The 16,352-nt window shown below is 42.2% G+C and overlaps 1 protein-coding gene across 1 annotated transcript; it reads right to left on the bottom strand.

The window, feature by feature from the left end:
• Positions 1–14,498: 14,498 nt before the first annotated feature.
• On the bottom strand, positions 14,499–15,730 carry pisd (phosphatidylserine decarboxylase; the record flags this gene model as incomplete). The annotated part of the gene is made up of 3 exons (XM_005750574.2): positions 14,499–15,131; positions 15,293–15,453; positions 15,532–15,730. Coding segments are annotated over 3 exons (600 nt in total), but the record flags the coding sequence as incomplete, so codon positions are not given.
• Between the last annotated feature and the right edge of the window lie 622 nt (positions 15,731–16,352).

Here is a 16,352-nt window from a genome sequence, read left to right on the forward strand (position 1 = left end):
ATGTAGCTATGATGATGTTTGCTAGTTCACCTTACATGCATTAATGTAATAACGTGGTTAGCCTACTCAACGTAAATTACACACGAACAACATTTAGCTACTCACGCAGAGAAGAACGGCCGCTGCTGCCATCATCATCCGTCATCATTTCTGCTACACTGGCAGGGCTAGGGGCCAGGACTCTCCTCTTCGTGTTTTTGGGGGATGTTGCATAACAGGCAACCCACCTGCAGTAGATGCGCTCGGTGTGAGGTCTCGCTGCAAGCTATCAAATATGGCGCATTTCTGGGCTTTTAAAAAAAACGCTATGAGTCGCCAGGTGTTTCATCGGATTTGAGGTGTTACCTCCATACCACAGTATCACAGTATCAGCTTAAAGCACTTGTTGCAGGCTGCTGAGTTTGCTCTAAAAGAACGTATGTACCTGGGCCCGCCTACTATTCTCGGAAACAAAATGATTGGCTAGAAGTGTATCACAGCTCAGGAAAAAAAAGCACCGAAATAAAGCACCGAAATGTGCGCTGCTTTTCGGTCTGGTTACTACCGTTTATTACTAGTTGCAGCTGTACAACTGCTAACAGGCATGCATGAAACTCCTGTCGTGGCCTGACTGCACTGGCTGCCTGTGTGTTTTAGAGTTCATTTTAAAATTCTTGTTTTTAAATGCTCTCACAATCTTGCCTCTCTGAGCTTCTTCAGCCCCACACACCCGGTCTCTCAGTAAAGCTAACTAGCTGCTCCTGGAAGTACTGAGATCCGGTAGGAAGCTCAGAGGGGACATGGCCTTTTCTATCGTTGCTACTAAATTATGGAATAACTCGCCCTTGCATGTTAGAGAGGACCTTTCTCTGTCCACTAAAATCCAATTTTTAAAGAAAATGATGACAATGATAGTGGTAAGATGGTCTAGCTTTACGGAGGGCTTTTTTGTAAAGCAGAAAACTATTTTTCAAGACTAAATATGATCTTCTAAATGACCACACCATTTCCTTTCCAGCGTACGAGTTATCTGCCTTAAGGTGCACATTTGAGAGTTATACCAGGGAGTCTAGTACTTCTGATTTGAGGCTTTCTTTTTCACAGGAGCTACAATATCCAGAGTCATACATGGTGGAAAAAGTACCTCTGTTGGAGTAGCTTTCAGGTAGCTGATCTGGTCTGTGTTGGCACAAGGTGTTAAAGAAGATAAGAATGGGTGAATTATATCCTTAAACCTAATCACAGCACTTTCAGAAAGTGCTACTGTGATGACATCTAGTCCTCTATTCCTCACTGCTGTGTATTGTAAACGTTCTTGGGAAATGATCAGCCAAAAAATGCTTTGCAGGAAATGCCATTAAAAGTTCAGTTTCTATGCCATCTGTCAGAACAAGATCAAGAGTGTGATTAACCCTAACCCACAATGGACTGGTCTGGACCGGCTTTAGCTGGGAGATATTAAGGACACTGAATCTTCATATTTCTCAGCAAATTCAATTGAGCAGTGACAGGGTTGACCATTGAGTCCATTTCAAATGGGTCAATGAAACTCGGAGCCAACTTTTTCGACTCGGTACGAAGAGGAGTGTTCTTTGCCAACAATCAAACCTTTAGGTCAGTATGGTAGGCTGGAGCAGGCGTCCAGTGACAAAGTCACTGGAGTTCATGCTCTCAAATTATTATTTTTTTTTTCTCTTGTTTGATTTTGCCATTTGCTTTTGTATTTTTCCACCAGCCTGAATAAACGGCTTGCTTGTTGTTAAAGTTCAGTTCTTTCCCTTCTGAGTCTGCTTTTAGGTCCACTCCACAACACACCGGCCATTTGGCCATAACATGGGATGCTGGACAGATGGTACAGAAAGTTCAACTTCGATGGCTGGCAGGGCTGGACTGGCTACTGGGCATACTGGGCATTTGCCCGGTGGGCCACTTGTGATTTTTCGTTTTTATGGGCCGATAGGGTTCCTTTTTTTTTAATTTTTTTTTTAAACTGTATAAATGAATGGTGGTGGCTTGGCCAGTTGGTCATGATTGACTCTGGGCTGGACCAATTACAGCCGACGAGGTCATACTTCAAAGTTGAGGTGAAAATGAATGCGATTTGTCCCGTACTACTTCAGCTAGAGAGTTGCTAATTCAATCACGAAACTGATCAATGATCAACTTTTCTCTCTGCGCCAGAAAGAGGAAACCAGCGGAGGTCACACTAAACCGCAGCACGTTTAAGCTTGATCAGCTGTTGTTAGAATTTATTTAATATTACTTTCTAGTATCAGCTGATGTTTGCTGGAGCCACAGCTGTAAAAGCTGCTGGTCATGATATCGGGTTGGATATGTGGTGAGAGGGAAACTTTTTTTTTTTTTTGTTTGTTTTTGGGGACCCTATGCGATCCATATCAGATCATGGTATGACAGTGTGAACGGCACAAATCTGATATTTTCAAATCCGATCTGGGTCACTTTCGTATGTGGTACTGAATCCGATACATATCCGATGTTTTAGAAAGAGACTGCTGTTTGAACGGTCATGTCGCATTAAATCCGTCTTTTACGTCACTGACACAAGACAGACACCAATTATCAGCTCCGGAGACATTGTGAACGCTTCCTGGCCATCCAGTGTAGATGTCAGTGAAACTGTTGGGAAGACAACGTGAACATTTTATTTGTACTGTATAATCTGCAGATTCTGACAAATCTGCAACTATTCTTTGAAGCACCGCTCCTCTAAAACAGCAATAAGGATAATATTACGTTATCTACATTATTATGTAAATGACAAAAAACCTTAACGCAAAAATTGGGAAACGCAAAGTCCGAAGTCTTTATATTAAGGGCCATCAGTCAAACAATATTGTTTGCTCTGGGTCTAAACAGCGCGTTGTGTGTGACGTCTTCTTTTGCGCATGCGGGCCGCTTTGAGCGTTCACACTAGAGCGCGTTTGCTGTCGCATTTTATTTGTAGTGTGAACGAGCAGACAAAAAATCAGATTTGATCAAAAAACCTGAATTGAGCATTAAGACCTGCAGTGTGAACGTAGCCAAAGAAATATTTTTCTTTCTTATTTAAAATGTCTAGCTTTTAATAAAAGCTAGACATTTGTGTTCCTCGTCGGTCCATCATGTTAAGTCCGCGTCTAAGTCTGTCATGTGTTTCATGTCTGCGTGTTCTATGTCGTCAGGCTCTCATTGCCATGTCTGCGTTACGTTTCCTGTTTTATTCTGAAGAGGTCTGGTGTCCCATGTTCATTGTGCTTAATTTCACTTCCCCTGTAGCAGCATTATGTTTATTCCAGTCAGCTGTGTTCCCTTGTGTGTTTCCTTTTCCCTCGTCAACCTCATGTGCACTCATGTGGTCTGCTGTCACGCATCCATTGTCAGGCCATCTGTTGTTTCATGTATTCATGTCTAGCTTTGTTCATGTCCATGTCAGGGTTTTTCATGTTCTATTTTAGTTTACCCAGTTCAGGTTGATGTTTAGTTTTGGATTAGTTTGCCTTGCCCTTTGTTTTGTATTGTTAAAAGCAGCTCACTTTCTGTTAAGATTTTTGTTCTCGCGTGTCTGCACTTGGGTCCTCCTCCTCACTCCATGTAGTTAGCTTCCCCAACTGTGACACTCTGCATATATATGCTGCTTTAGTCAGCCCAGAGGAAAAGGGCACAGTGGAGGTTTTGGAGGTTTTCCACAAATGGTTTAAAAGTAGTATTAAGGGGCTGGTTTTTAAAGTAAAGTGTGAAATGTCTGTCTGTGGAATCTGTTCAGTTAAAGTTCGAACATGTAATTACAACAGGAACGTTGATCAAAGTGCTTTACAGGAGTACAAAATAACATATCAATATGAAATATTGCTCACATGGTTCAAACATTATCACTTCAGTTCTTATTAAGCAATTTGGAGGCTATCCAGGCACGGAAGTAAGGGTTCTAGTGGAGCAGAACACCATCCCTTCAGTTGAAGGTAGATCTGAGTGTCATCAGCGTACGAATTGAAACAAATTTGATATTTTACGAGAATTAGACCTAGAGCCAGCATATAAACAGATAATAAAATTGGCCCCAATATAGATCCCTGAGGAACTCCACAAATAAGGGGGAATGATGAAGATGTAAAATCTCCAAAGTTCACAGAAAAACTCCTGTCACACAGGTATGACCTGAACCACTCTAGTAGAATGCCCTTAATGGCGCAATGCTCCACTCGTGAGAGCAACATGCTGTAGTCAACAGTATCAAACTGTCAGATCCAAAAGCAAAAGAACAGCTGAGTCACCACTTTTAAATGTGCAGTTTCAGTGTTTTAAAGAGCTGAAACAACATCATTTAGACAAGATCATCAGGCCATTTTCATAGTTTCTCCACCTGATCAAAACACAGGCTCAAACTTATCAAAGACAGAAGAGCAGGTGAAGGCAGGGCCATCATAGATCAAAGCCATTTTATCTTATTGATTAAAAAAACTGCAAAAATCTTTCTGAAGAACTATTAATACAAGAAGATGGAGAAATATTCAGAGCAGAATCAATGACTGGAAAAAGGAGCCTGAGGATGTTACAAAGAGGCACAGTGTCAGTTGTCTGACTGACAGTTGTGAACAGGAGGTTTTTTTTGTTTGTTTTTTTTGCTGGCCTTATGGAATGTGCATTTTGTAAGACATTCACTTTCAGCCAACAACATTTAAATAAGTCACAAATGGGAATTTCAAACTCTCTGGCACACCATTTACTGCAAACTGCACAACATCTAATGTGTCTAATGCCTGTTGTGGCTGGGGTGCTAGGGGTCACCTGTGATGGCCCTGGTTTTCCTGAGACAGGAGGATCTGGTAATGGCCTCCAGGGGTGGCAGAGGGCAGACTTTTTGGTGGTTTTTTTTGGGCGGTGTTAATTACCCTCTGTGCAGCCTTCCTGTTCTCAGTCGTGGCCCCTGCGTACCAAACACCCAGGCATGAGGAGAGCATGCTCTCCACTGAGGAGCGGTAGAAGCAGCTTCGGGTCCAGGTTATTCTTTCTCAGGACATGGAGGACGTTCAGCCACAAGGGTGATGGTGTTGTGGGTCCAGGGGAGTACAGTGGAGATGTGCGTGCCCAGAAACCTGAACGTGGGGACCGATCCCACCAGTTCACCATTTATAATGAGAGGGGAGTGGACCTGTCTGTGCCTCCTGAAGTCCATTATGAGTTCATTGGTTTTAAGGACGTTCGGCTTCAGGTTATTTTGTGAGCACCAGCAGGACAAATTCTCTGCCTCCACCCTGTACACTGTCTCATCTCCATCAGAGATGAGCCCAACCACCATGGGATCATCTTCAAATTTTATGCTTCTAAATTCAGATAAAACTGAGGTTACTCTACTCGGTCCTAAATAGAATAGAAATACAGTATCTAACCAGATACTTATTCTGCAGGGCATTACTGTTGCCAGTAGTAACCTGTGACATATCATGGTTTTTGCCCAGTATATGTCCTTCAATGCACATATTAAACAAATATGTGGGACTGCTTTCTTCGATTTTCACAATATCACTAAAGATTCTGTCTCAGAGTGACACTGAAAAAATAGTTCATCTATTTATTACTTCTAGGCTGGACTACTGTAATTCATTATTATCAGGATGTCCTAAAAACTCCCTAACAAGCCTTCAGTTGATCCAAAATGCTACTGCAAGGGTACTGACAGGGACGAGAAAGAGAGCGTATTTCTCCTTTATCGCTTTATCTTTATTGGTTCACTGACCCTGGAGACTAAGAGAAACCTGATAACAGAACAGATAAAGTCACCATGAGTGCTGCATGGCAGGCAAGTTCAGGACCCAAACGCAGGACTCAAAACAAAAGAGTGAACTAAGGGAGACAGCTATATTGCTGAAATAACGATATTTAAACATAGAAGCACTAATAACCAAATACTCAGAAATAAACAACTGGGAATAAACTAGGGAGCCGAGAAACACACAGCTAGTGGGACAACACAACAACAAGCAGAGGAAGACAAAGGGCTTAAATACACAGAGGGGTAGCGAGGGAAGTAGAACCACATGGGGAACACAGCTGGGAGAGAGCTAACATAAGCAGACAGGGAGGAAGCAAAACTGAATGCAGGACTTGGAACTGTCAAAATAAAACAGGAAATGTGAGACACACACTAAGACACAGACTTGACGCTGTGACTGGGGAAGAAACAGACATGAGAACATAACTGACTAGGGAGGCAGAACGGGAACGCTGTCTGGACACAGGAGATGCATGAACATAGAGATATGGGGGACTAGACATGACACGTGGAACCCAGAAGAGGTACCGAAGAAAATCAAAATCCTAGAAACTACAGAAAATAGCCAAGAAACTAGAAATACAAAGACTACACCATGAACAATGCTAAATAAATGAATATTCAGAAACCAGAAACCAAAGATCAAACACTTCATTAAATAAACTAAAGTTTTGTTGTAAATCAGGTGTTTCTTAGGCTCACAGTGTTGGGGAGTAACGGAATATGTGTACTGCCGCTACCTATTTAAAATACAAAATACGAGTAACTGTATTCCCTTACAGTTACCGTTTTAAACGATGGTATTCAGAATACAGTTACTATGTTGAAATGAATGGATTACACGGCGGTATTTTCCTGTTTCATAAGGTTATGAACTCTATATTTTTGGTGTAAACCCAAACAAAACACGCATTAAGAGGCTCTAATGCCTGTGGCCCATGTCACCTCTACTTGTGGCCCGCATAATGACCTGAAGAAATATTTTAAAAAGTTATTCACAAAAATGATTTAATATGAAGGCAATAGGCAGAGTGTTACAGGCATTGCCCTAAAGAAAGTAGCCTCATGGGCAGAGTAGTCCGTGCTGCAGGGAGAATGGACTGCCATACCCGTGATGAGTCTGTGAGCGCGAGGGAAGGAGAAGGAGTCGAAAAGTAAGAGATGTCACCAACCAGAAACAGGAGATGGAAGCATGTAAATATGTATATATATATATATACAAAGTTGACCCTGACAACAAAGTAAATCCAGTTTTCGGCTACGAGCCCAACACGGAACCCAACGTATTAGCCAGAGATCTCTTTACGGTTTTATGCCTTTACGGTTCGGAGCCGCGGACCTGTTTTATATACATGCTGTTGGGGAGATAGCTTGTACTGGAAGGACTGTAAGGTGCTAGTTCAGGTTTGCAGCTACCACTCCCTGGAGTGTCAGCCAGAACACTGCTCAAGGCCCGGATGAATGTTCAGAAGGGAGACAATGAAGACACCGAGGATAGTGCAGACTCTTGTATTGACTTCACACAGTTGAAGGTAACAGGGATTGTCAGAGGAGCAGGCATTGCATACAGGTTTAGGTGCGTGTGTGTGTGTGTGTGTGTGAGTGTGTGGTCTGTTGCTCATTAACGCACACTTCTCACGGAATAACCAATTCTCTGCCGGTAATCTGGAGCAGAAAAGCTCATGTGCTTTGCCCACGTTTCTCCCTGGACATAGTCTCTCATACAAAGCGGTGGGGTGACCTCTACTGGCCACTCTAAAAACTACAGGTGAACTAACAACTGAACAGAATAAAACCATAACTACGGTGCCTTTTGTACACGTGCGGAATAGTTTTCTATATGAGATCGATGCAAAAAGTGCAGCCTTACTAATGTCCACCCTACTGTTACTCATTTATATTAAGATTTAAAGTTCTAGTTGGTATTGGTATGGCGAGTAACCTTCAGTAAAAGTAATAAATCACACAGCAATAGTACATTCATGTAGTTGTAAAAAGCATGATAATATATTAAGTAATCCAAAGTATTCAGAATACTTTACACTCATTGAGTAACGTAACGGAATATGCTACAAAATATATTTTGGGGCATGTATTCTGTAATCTGTAATGGAATACATTTCAAAAGTTACCTTCCCAACACTGGAGGCTCAGGTGGATTCTGTGATTGGTTTAACCCTAGAACACTATCGCTGGGTGATTTACACCCGAGAAAATACATTTACATGATTTCTCTCTCCTGCAGCTGTTTGCGTGTCGAGGAGCCTGTGCCATCACCAGGGAAGTCTCAAATGTCCCAGGAATGGGTGGACCAAAGACCAGCTTTCCAGAGTCATTATTTTGTTTTAGGAGTTTTATTTTTCATTTTGTTAGACATGGCACAGTTGAAAGTAAAAGAAGACCACTCTAATTTGTCATGTGTTGTCATATTTTGATATATTTGATTACTTTTCATTGGTTATATTATACCGGGTAAAAAAATCACCCGGCATTAGTGATCGTGTTACTATTTATAGCGATAGTGTTCTAGGGTTAATATGGATGGCCTTTTCTTCTCGTTCAATCAGATCAAAATGTCTGATGACAGAAAAGAAGAAGATGAGGAGGAAGAAGTCACCTGTCAGCCTCTTCCCCCTCCTCCAGCCTCTGTTGCCTTGGAGACAATGATGTCACTGAGGAGGCAGGATCTGGTGTGCATTGTGTGTTTCGGAAGCTACGACCTGGCAAAGCGGCTACCTAGGCGACTACACTGTGGCCACACCTTCTGCCAGGCGTGTCTGAAGAGACTGAACACAGTCATCAACGAACAGGTGACTGATGACATCACAGACACTTATCTGAGTTTGTGAGAAGCGAAGGACGTGGAAGAGTAACAGGCATGCAAATGTGAGCAGCAGCAGTTAAAGACTGAATTAGAGCTGTGTCCACAGGTAATGTCTGACACACTTGAGAGGTCAGGGATGAGCAGATGAGGGGTTAATCAGACAGACCTAAAGTTGAGGGGTCTGGTACAGAAGTTGTGTGTCTGTAGTCACTCCCCTGTGCTCCTCAGGTGTGGATCCCGTGTCCTCAGTGCCGGCAGAACACGCCTTCACCCAGAGGAGGCGCCGCAGCTCTGGACCTGGACCTGGCCACCTTCCTGGGAGTGAAGGCCTGCACCTCCTCCTCCTCCTCCTCCTGGAGCTCCGGTCGCAGAGAGGGCCTGACAGCAGCAGACGCAGCCCAGGACGGGAAGCTGTGGCTGGGGAAGGAGGCTGTGGATGATGGTTGGTCGCACGGAGGGCTGGCTGAGCCCCGCTTCCATCACTATGGCAACTGCTGTCCACCACTTTCCTATTGCTTGTGCTGCTGGTTCTGTTGCCCAGGGCGGGGCTAACAACAATGGGTGGGGCTAGAAGGGCTCAATGATGAAAGTTTAGTTCACTCTTTATTGGTCCCTGAGTTCCTCCTTAATGCAATTTAATCAAAGGGGATATTTTGACCGTTTCCAGTGAAGAGGTAAACAAGAACTAAAGATAATTTAATTACCATGGCAACTAGGCAACAAGTGCTTCACAACAAAATACCTGAACATGAAAAAGAGTTAACCAGAAACACAAACCTAAGAAATGACTTTTTAGCTGTGTTTTAAAAGTGACTTTGAGTCTACAGATCTGAACCTCGGGGGGCGGGGGAAGAAATCAGTGTAAAGGAGCGACTATTGCAAAAGCTCTGACTCAGCCTTGTATGATGCACAGCCAGTAGGCCCTGATTAGATGACCTCAGGAACATCCTGGGTACCTATGGATGTAAAAGTTTACTGATGCAAGTTGGTGCATGAAGAGCTCCTTAAACCTTATGTTGAAGGCTGGAAATCACCTGTTGCAGTTTCTGATCGCTTATAGCAGGTCATATAATTGTTGGCTTTTCTTTGTTTTCTCTGTAGTATTGTAGAGTCTTTACCTTACAATATAAAGCACCTTGAAAAAAAGTTACATTGAATTGAACTGGATTGAATTGAAATGCATGAATCACTAACCTGTGATCTTCCCTCACCCCTTGATAGCTTAGACTCCAGCTTACCCAAGACCCCAAACTAGACAAACAGTACAAGTATGGATAGAGAATGGCTGAGAGGATGATGGATGGTGATGGATTGATGGATGGATAGTGACTATGAAAGTATAGACCTGTCTCTGCTGTTTGACCTGGTAGTTACTAAAAATAATGGAGCTCTGTAAAATGTAAATAAAAGCTGAATGCAATGATCTGCCAATCATCGAATGCTTTTATTTTACTGAAAACACATGAAACATGTGAAAAGATATCTGTTGTTTTTTTTTAGAATTTGATGTCAGCATATTTCAAATAAGTTAGATAAGCTATAAACAACCTCAGACGTTTTAGTAAAACAACAAATTAACATCTGCCATCTAATGATAATAATCCGTGATTGGGGCAAAAAAGATCTTCCCAGAGAAGGTTAGAGTTTCTGAGGTTTAAAAAAAAGTTTAGAACTCACTGAAGAAATGAAGAAATGAAGATTTCTGATTGTATGCATCTGTAAGGATTGCCTGATATACAGCTGCAGATAATTAATAGCTGACCCACGATGTTTCACAGGGTCTTCTAAGGAGCCTTCCCTTCCTGTCCAGTTGCTTTGTTTCCAAGTTCCTTAGACTACGATGACCTGGATGACTGAGACCTACACAGTCTTCTGATTGGTGGTAATGGCTGTGTTCATCCACTGGGTGGGGCTGTAATGGTGCTGCAAACCTATCAGCTGATCAACTCCTAAGAAAGAAACTTGTGAGGTGAAAGTGAGCAGCTGTCTGAGAGACTGTATTCCTAAACAAGAAAGGAAAGCGCACACACACACACACAAAAACACACACACACACACACACACACACACACACACACACACACACACCTGAATGGATTAACTACACTTTACTTAATCTATTTTACACATTCATGTACACTTGCAGTTTGGACACACCTTCTCATTTAATGTTTTTTCTTTATTTTCACAACTATTTACATTGTAGATTCTAACTGAAGGCATTCAGTGAGATGTGCCTGAGGTGTGTTTGTGTTCATCGTCGTGTTGAAAAATAAATGATGCTAAAGGCAAACTGGATGGTATGTCGCTGCAGGATTCTGCTGTAGCCACGCTGGTTCAATGTGCCTTCAATTTTGAATAAATCCACCAACATTGTCACCAGCAAAGCACCATCACACCTTCTCCATGCTTCATTGTGGGAACCGTGCATGTAGAGCGCATCCATTCAGCTTTGCTGTGTCGCACAAAGACACAGTGGATAGAACCAAAGATCTCAAATTTGGACTCATCAGATCAAAGCACAGATTTCCACTGGTCTAATGTCCTTTCTTTGTGTTTCTTGACCCAAACAAATCTCTTCTGCTTGTTGCTTTTCCTTAGTAGTGGTTCCTGCAGTCTCCTCTGAACAGTTGATGTAGAAATGAGTCTGCTACTGGAACTCTGTGTGGCATTTATCTGGATTTATCTGGGCTCTTATCTGAGGTGCTGTTAACTTGTGATTTCTGAGGCCAGTGACTCAGAGGAATTTATCCTCAGCAGCAGGGGTGGCTCTTGGTCTTCCTTTCCCTGGGGCGGTCCTCATATGAGCCAGTTTCATTATACAGCTTAATGGTTTTTGCGACTGTACTTGGGGACACATTCAAAGATTTAGCAATTTTCCAGACTGACTGACCTTCAGTTCTTACAGTAATGATGGACTGCCATTTCTCTTTACTTTGCTGATTAGTTCTTGTTATAATATGATTTCTAACAGTTGTTAAATAAGCCTGTCAGCTGTGTAGCAACCTCACTTCTGCACAACAACGGAGTAATGGGGTTGGGACAAGAAGGCACAGATGAACCCTGACAAGACACCTGTGTCATGAAAACCATTTCAGGGGACTCCATCATGAAGCTCATTGAGAGAAGGCCAAGGGTTTGCAGTGCTGTCAACAAAGCAGGGGGTGGCTACTTTCACGAATCTAAAATATAAAACATATTTAGAGTTATTTATCAATGTTTTCTTTGCTACATAATTCCATATATCTTCAGATATTAGATGTTTTCAGTTTGTATCTATAATGTAGAAAGTAGTAAAATAAAGAAAAAGCATTGAATGAGAAGGTGTGTCCAAACTTTTGAACAGTAGTGTATATTCTGATCGTACAGGAAAGTGTGCTATTGAACATCTCCTACAAAGTGATGAAAGTGCACGACAGCTGTACACCAACATATCTTTTATTAATAAAGTGTTGTCTTTTCTCAGACACCTGCTTGTGTTTAAATGGAGCAACTAATACACCATCCATGTTTTTGTCAAGCATGGTGTGAACCAAATCAGTAAAAATGCAGGATGATAGAGCAAAGCATTAAATAAAGAAAGAAAGAAAGAAAGAAAGAAAGAAAGAAAGAAAAAGAAATTGATGAGGCGTGAAAGAAGCTGATGTGAATGGCCGATATTGAACAACAACTGTCAACCACCTACAACACCGTTTTGAGATCCTTCCCAAGCGCTTCAACACCCACACGCAACTTGTGTCAGTTGACTTTCAGGTCACATGACACATGATAAGCGAACCAGAGAAACCTGGCCTGGACGAGAAAGTCTGACTCATCAGTTGGGTAATCAGTTTACTCCCTCCATCGGGATGGCCAAATGTGACTATTTTTTGACCTTAACCACTGATGACCGGAGATTTTTGCAAACTATAAAGTCTCTGCCAGCTCTCATTCCTCTGAGCTACCTCCTCACTTCATTATTGACTCCACTCCTGTGTCAGACAAAACTGAAATGTTCAATTGTTTTAACAAACACTTTGTTGCTTCTTGTTCTTTGTTTAGCACAGTATCGGATGGGAAAATTCTTGCATACAACTTTTCTAGCAGTGCCCTGATAACTAATACTTTTTCCTTTAAACCTTTTATGGGAGAAGAAGCATGCAAGGCTTTGAAGAACCTCAACACTAAAAAGTCAACCTGTCCGGACAGTCTGTCTCCTTTCTTCTTGGGCCTGGCTGCAAGTATCATAGCTAAGTCAGATTTATTTTTTTTAATTTTCCATACAACAGAATACATTACTGGAGATGTGGAATTGCGCCTTCGTACTCCCGCTACTGAAAAGTAATGATTCTTCAATGGTCAATAATTACAGACCAATTTTTAAACTCTGTGTCTCAGCTGAGGTTCTTGAAAGGCTGGTATATAATCAGCTTAAGAGTTACCTGGATGAAAATACTACATCTTCTTCCCCGTCTGGTTTTAGGATATTGCACAGTAATGTAACTGCTTCCTTAATTCTTATTGGCTGATGATTCTTATCAGCATCATGGCTGACCTGCATCACCCCATCATCCGGAAGTGGACTCTGAACTATCAGGAGCAGGTCGGCGAGATTGTCCAATAGCGTTCCGGCTCCTCCACACTGGACTCTCTTCTCCACACACTTCTTGGACTACATAACACTTTGCATAACACTCTCCTCTCACTTCCAATAGTTGCACTATTCGGTATTGCACTGTTCGACTGTGTATTGTATTTATTTATTTATTCCTGTTCTTTTCTACTTAAGTACAATAGTGTTGTACTCTTAGTTTATCTTATTTCTGTATATGTATATATATGTATATTCACATTTTTTCAGATTTTTTACACTTTGCACCTTCGATCCAGGAGGACGATATTTTATCCCACTGTATGTTTGAGTGTATATTATTGGGTTGACAATAAAACTCAACTTGACTTGACTATTGTCCCATGGTTGATAGTGTCACTATGAGTACAAACCAAGCGGTGGTGCCAGCATCATGCTGTGGAAATGTTTTTCAGCAGAAGACTAGTCAGGATGGAGGGAAAGATAAATACAGCGAGTCATCCCTGATGACAACCTGCTCCAGAGTTCTTTGCACCTTGGACTGGGGCAAAGCTTCATCTTCCAATTCAACAATGACAAAGTAAAGTAAAAGAAAATAAATGGAATCTGGTATGAAAATTGGTATTTAAAAAAGCTGTATATTTCTAAATTGACCAGCGCACTGTGATGCTTTTTAAACATATCTACCCCCACCCCCAAAAAACAAATAAAAAAGTGAACGTGACAAAATATTGGACAGTAATTCAGAGTCTAATAATAGACACAAAAGAAGTCTAATAATACAAAGTAAATAAAAGTTTGGGCAGCTGAGAAGTTGGTGGGAAGCTCAGGCCCTCGCTGTATTTTATAAATGTGTTAGCCTTTATATGTTAGCCTAAAACTCATCATCTCTCTTTATTTCTGTCTCTTAACATCAACATCACTCTGATATTACAGACACACCTTCCATTAATACCACACTGCTGCTGCTGACTTCTGCCACTGATCAGGAATTAGGACGAACTGTGAACATGTTTTACCTGAGCTTAAGATAAGGTGCGACAAACGTTCCCAAAACATTTCTGCTGCCTTCATTTTTTTAACCTTTCAGATGAAAATAAAAATTGAGTAAATAAATTCTGTACATTTTTATTTAATAAAGATACATTTTTAGTTTGACTTCGCCGCCACAGCTCGGCAGGCTCTCCGCTGACTGAAGGGACACCATCCAATTGCTGCCACACTCTCACACAACTCTCACACTCCACTGCGACCACTGGAAGGTTAGAAAGAGGAATGTGCGTGCAGTCTATTTAAAAAGAAAAAAAAAACTTTATTCATAATTAGATCTTTTACAAAAGCAGAGAAAATGGAGGAGGTGTCACATTTAAATCCCACAAAAAAAACAAAAAAAACAAAAAACAAGATTAATGAGACAAATTAGTAATAATAACCCTTCAACCAATCACTGGCCTCCAATCAGATGTGAGCTAGCTGATGCTAACAAAAACCTGTGAGCAATAAAGTTTGAAACATTCAAACAGAAATGTGTTCAGCTGCTGGTCGAGTCTCTGAGTGAGAGGGACAGAGAGGGAGGGGTTTGGCATTTCCCGCTCACAGGCACAAGGCATTCTGGGAGTCTGCGTGCTTGTTGTGATAAGCATCCATTTCGAGTCCTCCGCAGAGAAAAATACCCAGAATTCCTAAAACTCCTCTCTTAAAATCTGTCTCTGATCCGGCCCTGCCCCCTGAGCCTGTAAGTCATCCAATTAGAGGCTGCCGAGGCCTTCTCCCACTCTGATTCGTTGGCCAGGCTGCAGGTTGAAGCTGAAGTCTTTGGGGGCCTCGAAAAGCAGAACGATGGTGGAGCCCAGGTTAAACTCCCCGACCGACTCTCCCTTCTGTAAGGCCACGCCCCCTTCACCAGCAAACTTCACCGTCTGGTCAGCAATGTAGCTGTGATCATGAAAGGAGCCTTTACTGTAACGAGGTGTGTTGGTCTGAAGCTCCTGAGCAATTAAAACAGGAAGTGTTAAAACCAACCATCAATCGATCAGTCAATCAGTTAATCAATATTTCACTATACAGAGTGAACGAGATAAGAAAGACCAACAAGAACTGATCAAAACAAAACGTTCAGAAAAACCACAGGAACACAAAGTAACGTCACCTGGTCAAAGTAAATTCTGATTGAACCGACATTCGTGGCACCGACCGCCGTTAATGAGAAGAAGCCTTGCTGCCATTGGCCGGTGAGAACCACACGCTCGTTAAGGCAAAAGAGCTCTTTGATCCAACGAGCAACGCCTGGGTTCACCGACATTAACGAGCCTAACGAGGAAGGACACACAGGCGGGTCAGGGTGGGGGCGCAAAGACCACATGGCTGCACAGGTGAACACACTCTCACCTGGAAAGTGACGCCGAAGCTCCACCCTCCAGTCTGTGGGCGAATGGAAGCAGTGGTAGTCACCTGGAGCCAGGTAAATGACAACGTGGAAAAGGTCGCTGTCGGGAGACGAGAGGAGGTAGTCCCTGAAGGAGGAGGACGACGAGGAGTCTGAGGACAAAGAAAAGCCGGGGTTAAACAGGTAAACAACAAACAAACCTCAAAGATGCCCTCAGGGATTCAACAGGTGTGACTGCAAAGTGTCAAACTGAAGTCAGGAGACGAGGAGTCACACGTGCATTCAGGTGAAGTTCACAGAAAGTCGCTGTATCTTAGTTCTATCAAACCTGCTTAATATAAAACTCAGCAGGTTTTCAAACCTACAACACCTCAGGGGATTTTCACCTGCATGGTGAACAAATGTCATTTCCAAGAGAAATCATAAAAACTTTGAAGTCAGCTGGTCATTGTGGCAGGGTGTTCTTCCTTTTTTTCAGTGATGCCTGGACCTGGAGTTGTGTGGACGGGTGGGCCGAAGAAGTTCCCAGTTCCATTATTTTATTTATTATTATTTATTAATGATTCCTTATTTTTTCCACTAGTTTTTGAGCCTTTATAGGGTCCCACATTATCCCGCTTTTCATTTTATTAGACTTTGTGGAGGGGAAAATAAGTACTTTCATTTGCCATGTATTCCTTTCACATTTTCTATACAGGCGCTGTGGAGAGCATCCTCACACAGAACATGACATCGTGGTTTGGGAACAGCTGTGTGAAGGACCAAAAAGCTCTCCAGAGAGTGATCCGTACAGCAGAACGCTGCTGCAGGATTGCTCTCCCCC

The sequence above is a fragment of the Pundamilia nyererei genome, unplaced genomic scaffold (genome assembly GCF_000239375.1).
Source record: "Pundamilia nyererei isolate P.nyererei 1_Seehausen unplaced genomic scaffold, PunNye1.0 scaffold00278, whole genome shotgun sequence".
Lineage (NCBI taxonomy): Eukaryota > Metazoa > Chordata > Actinopteri > Cichliformes > Cichlidae > Pundamilia > Pundamilia nyererei.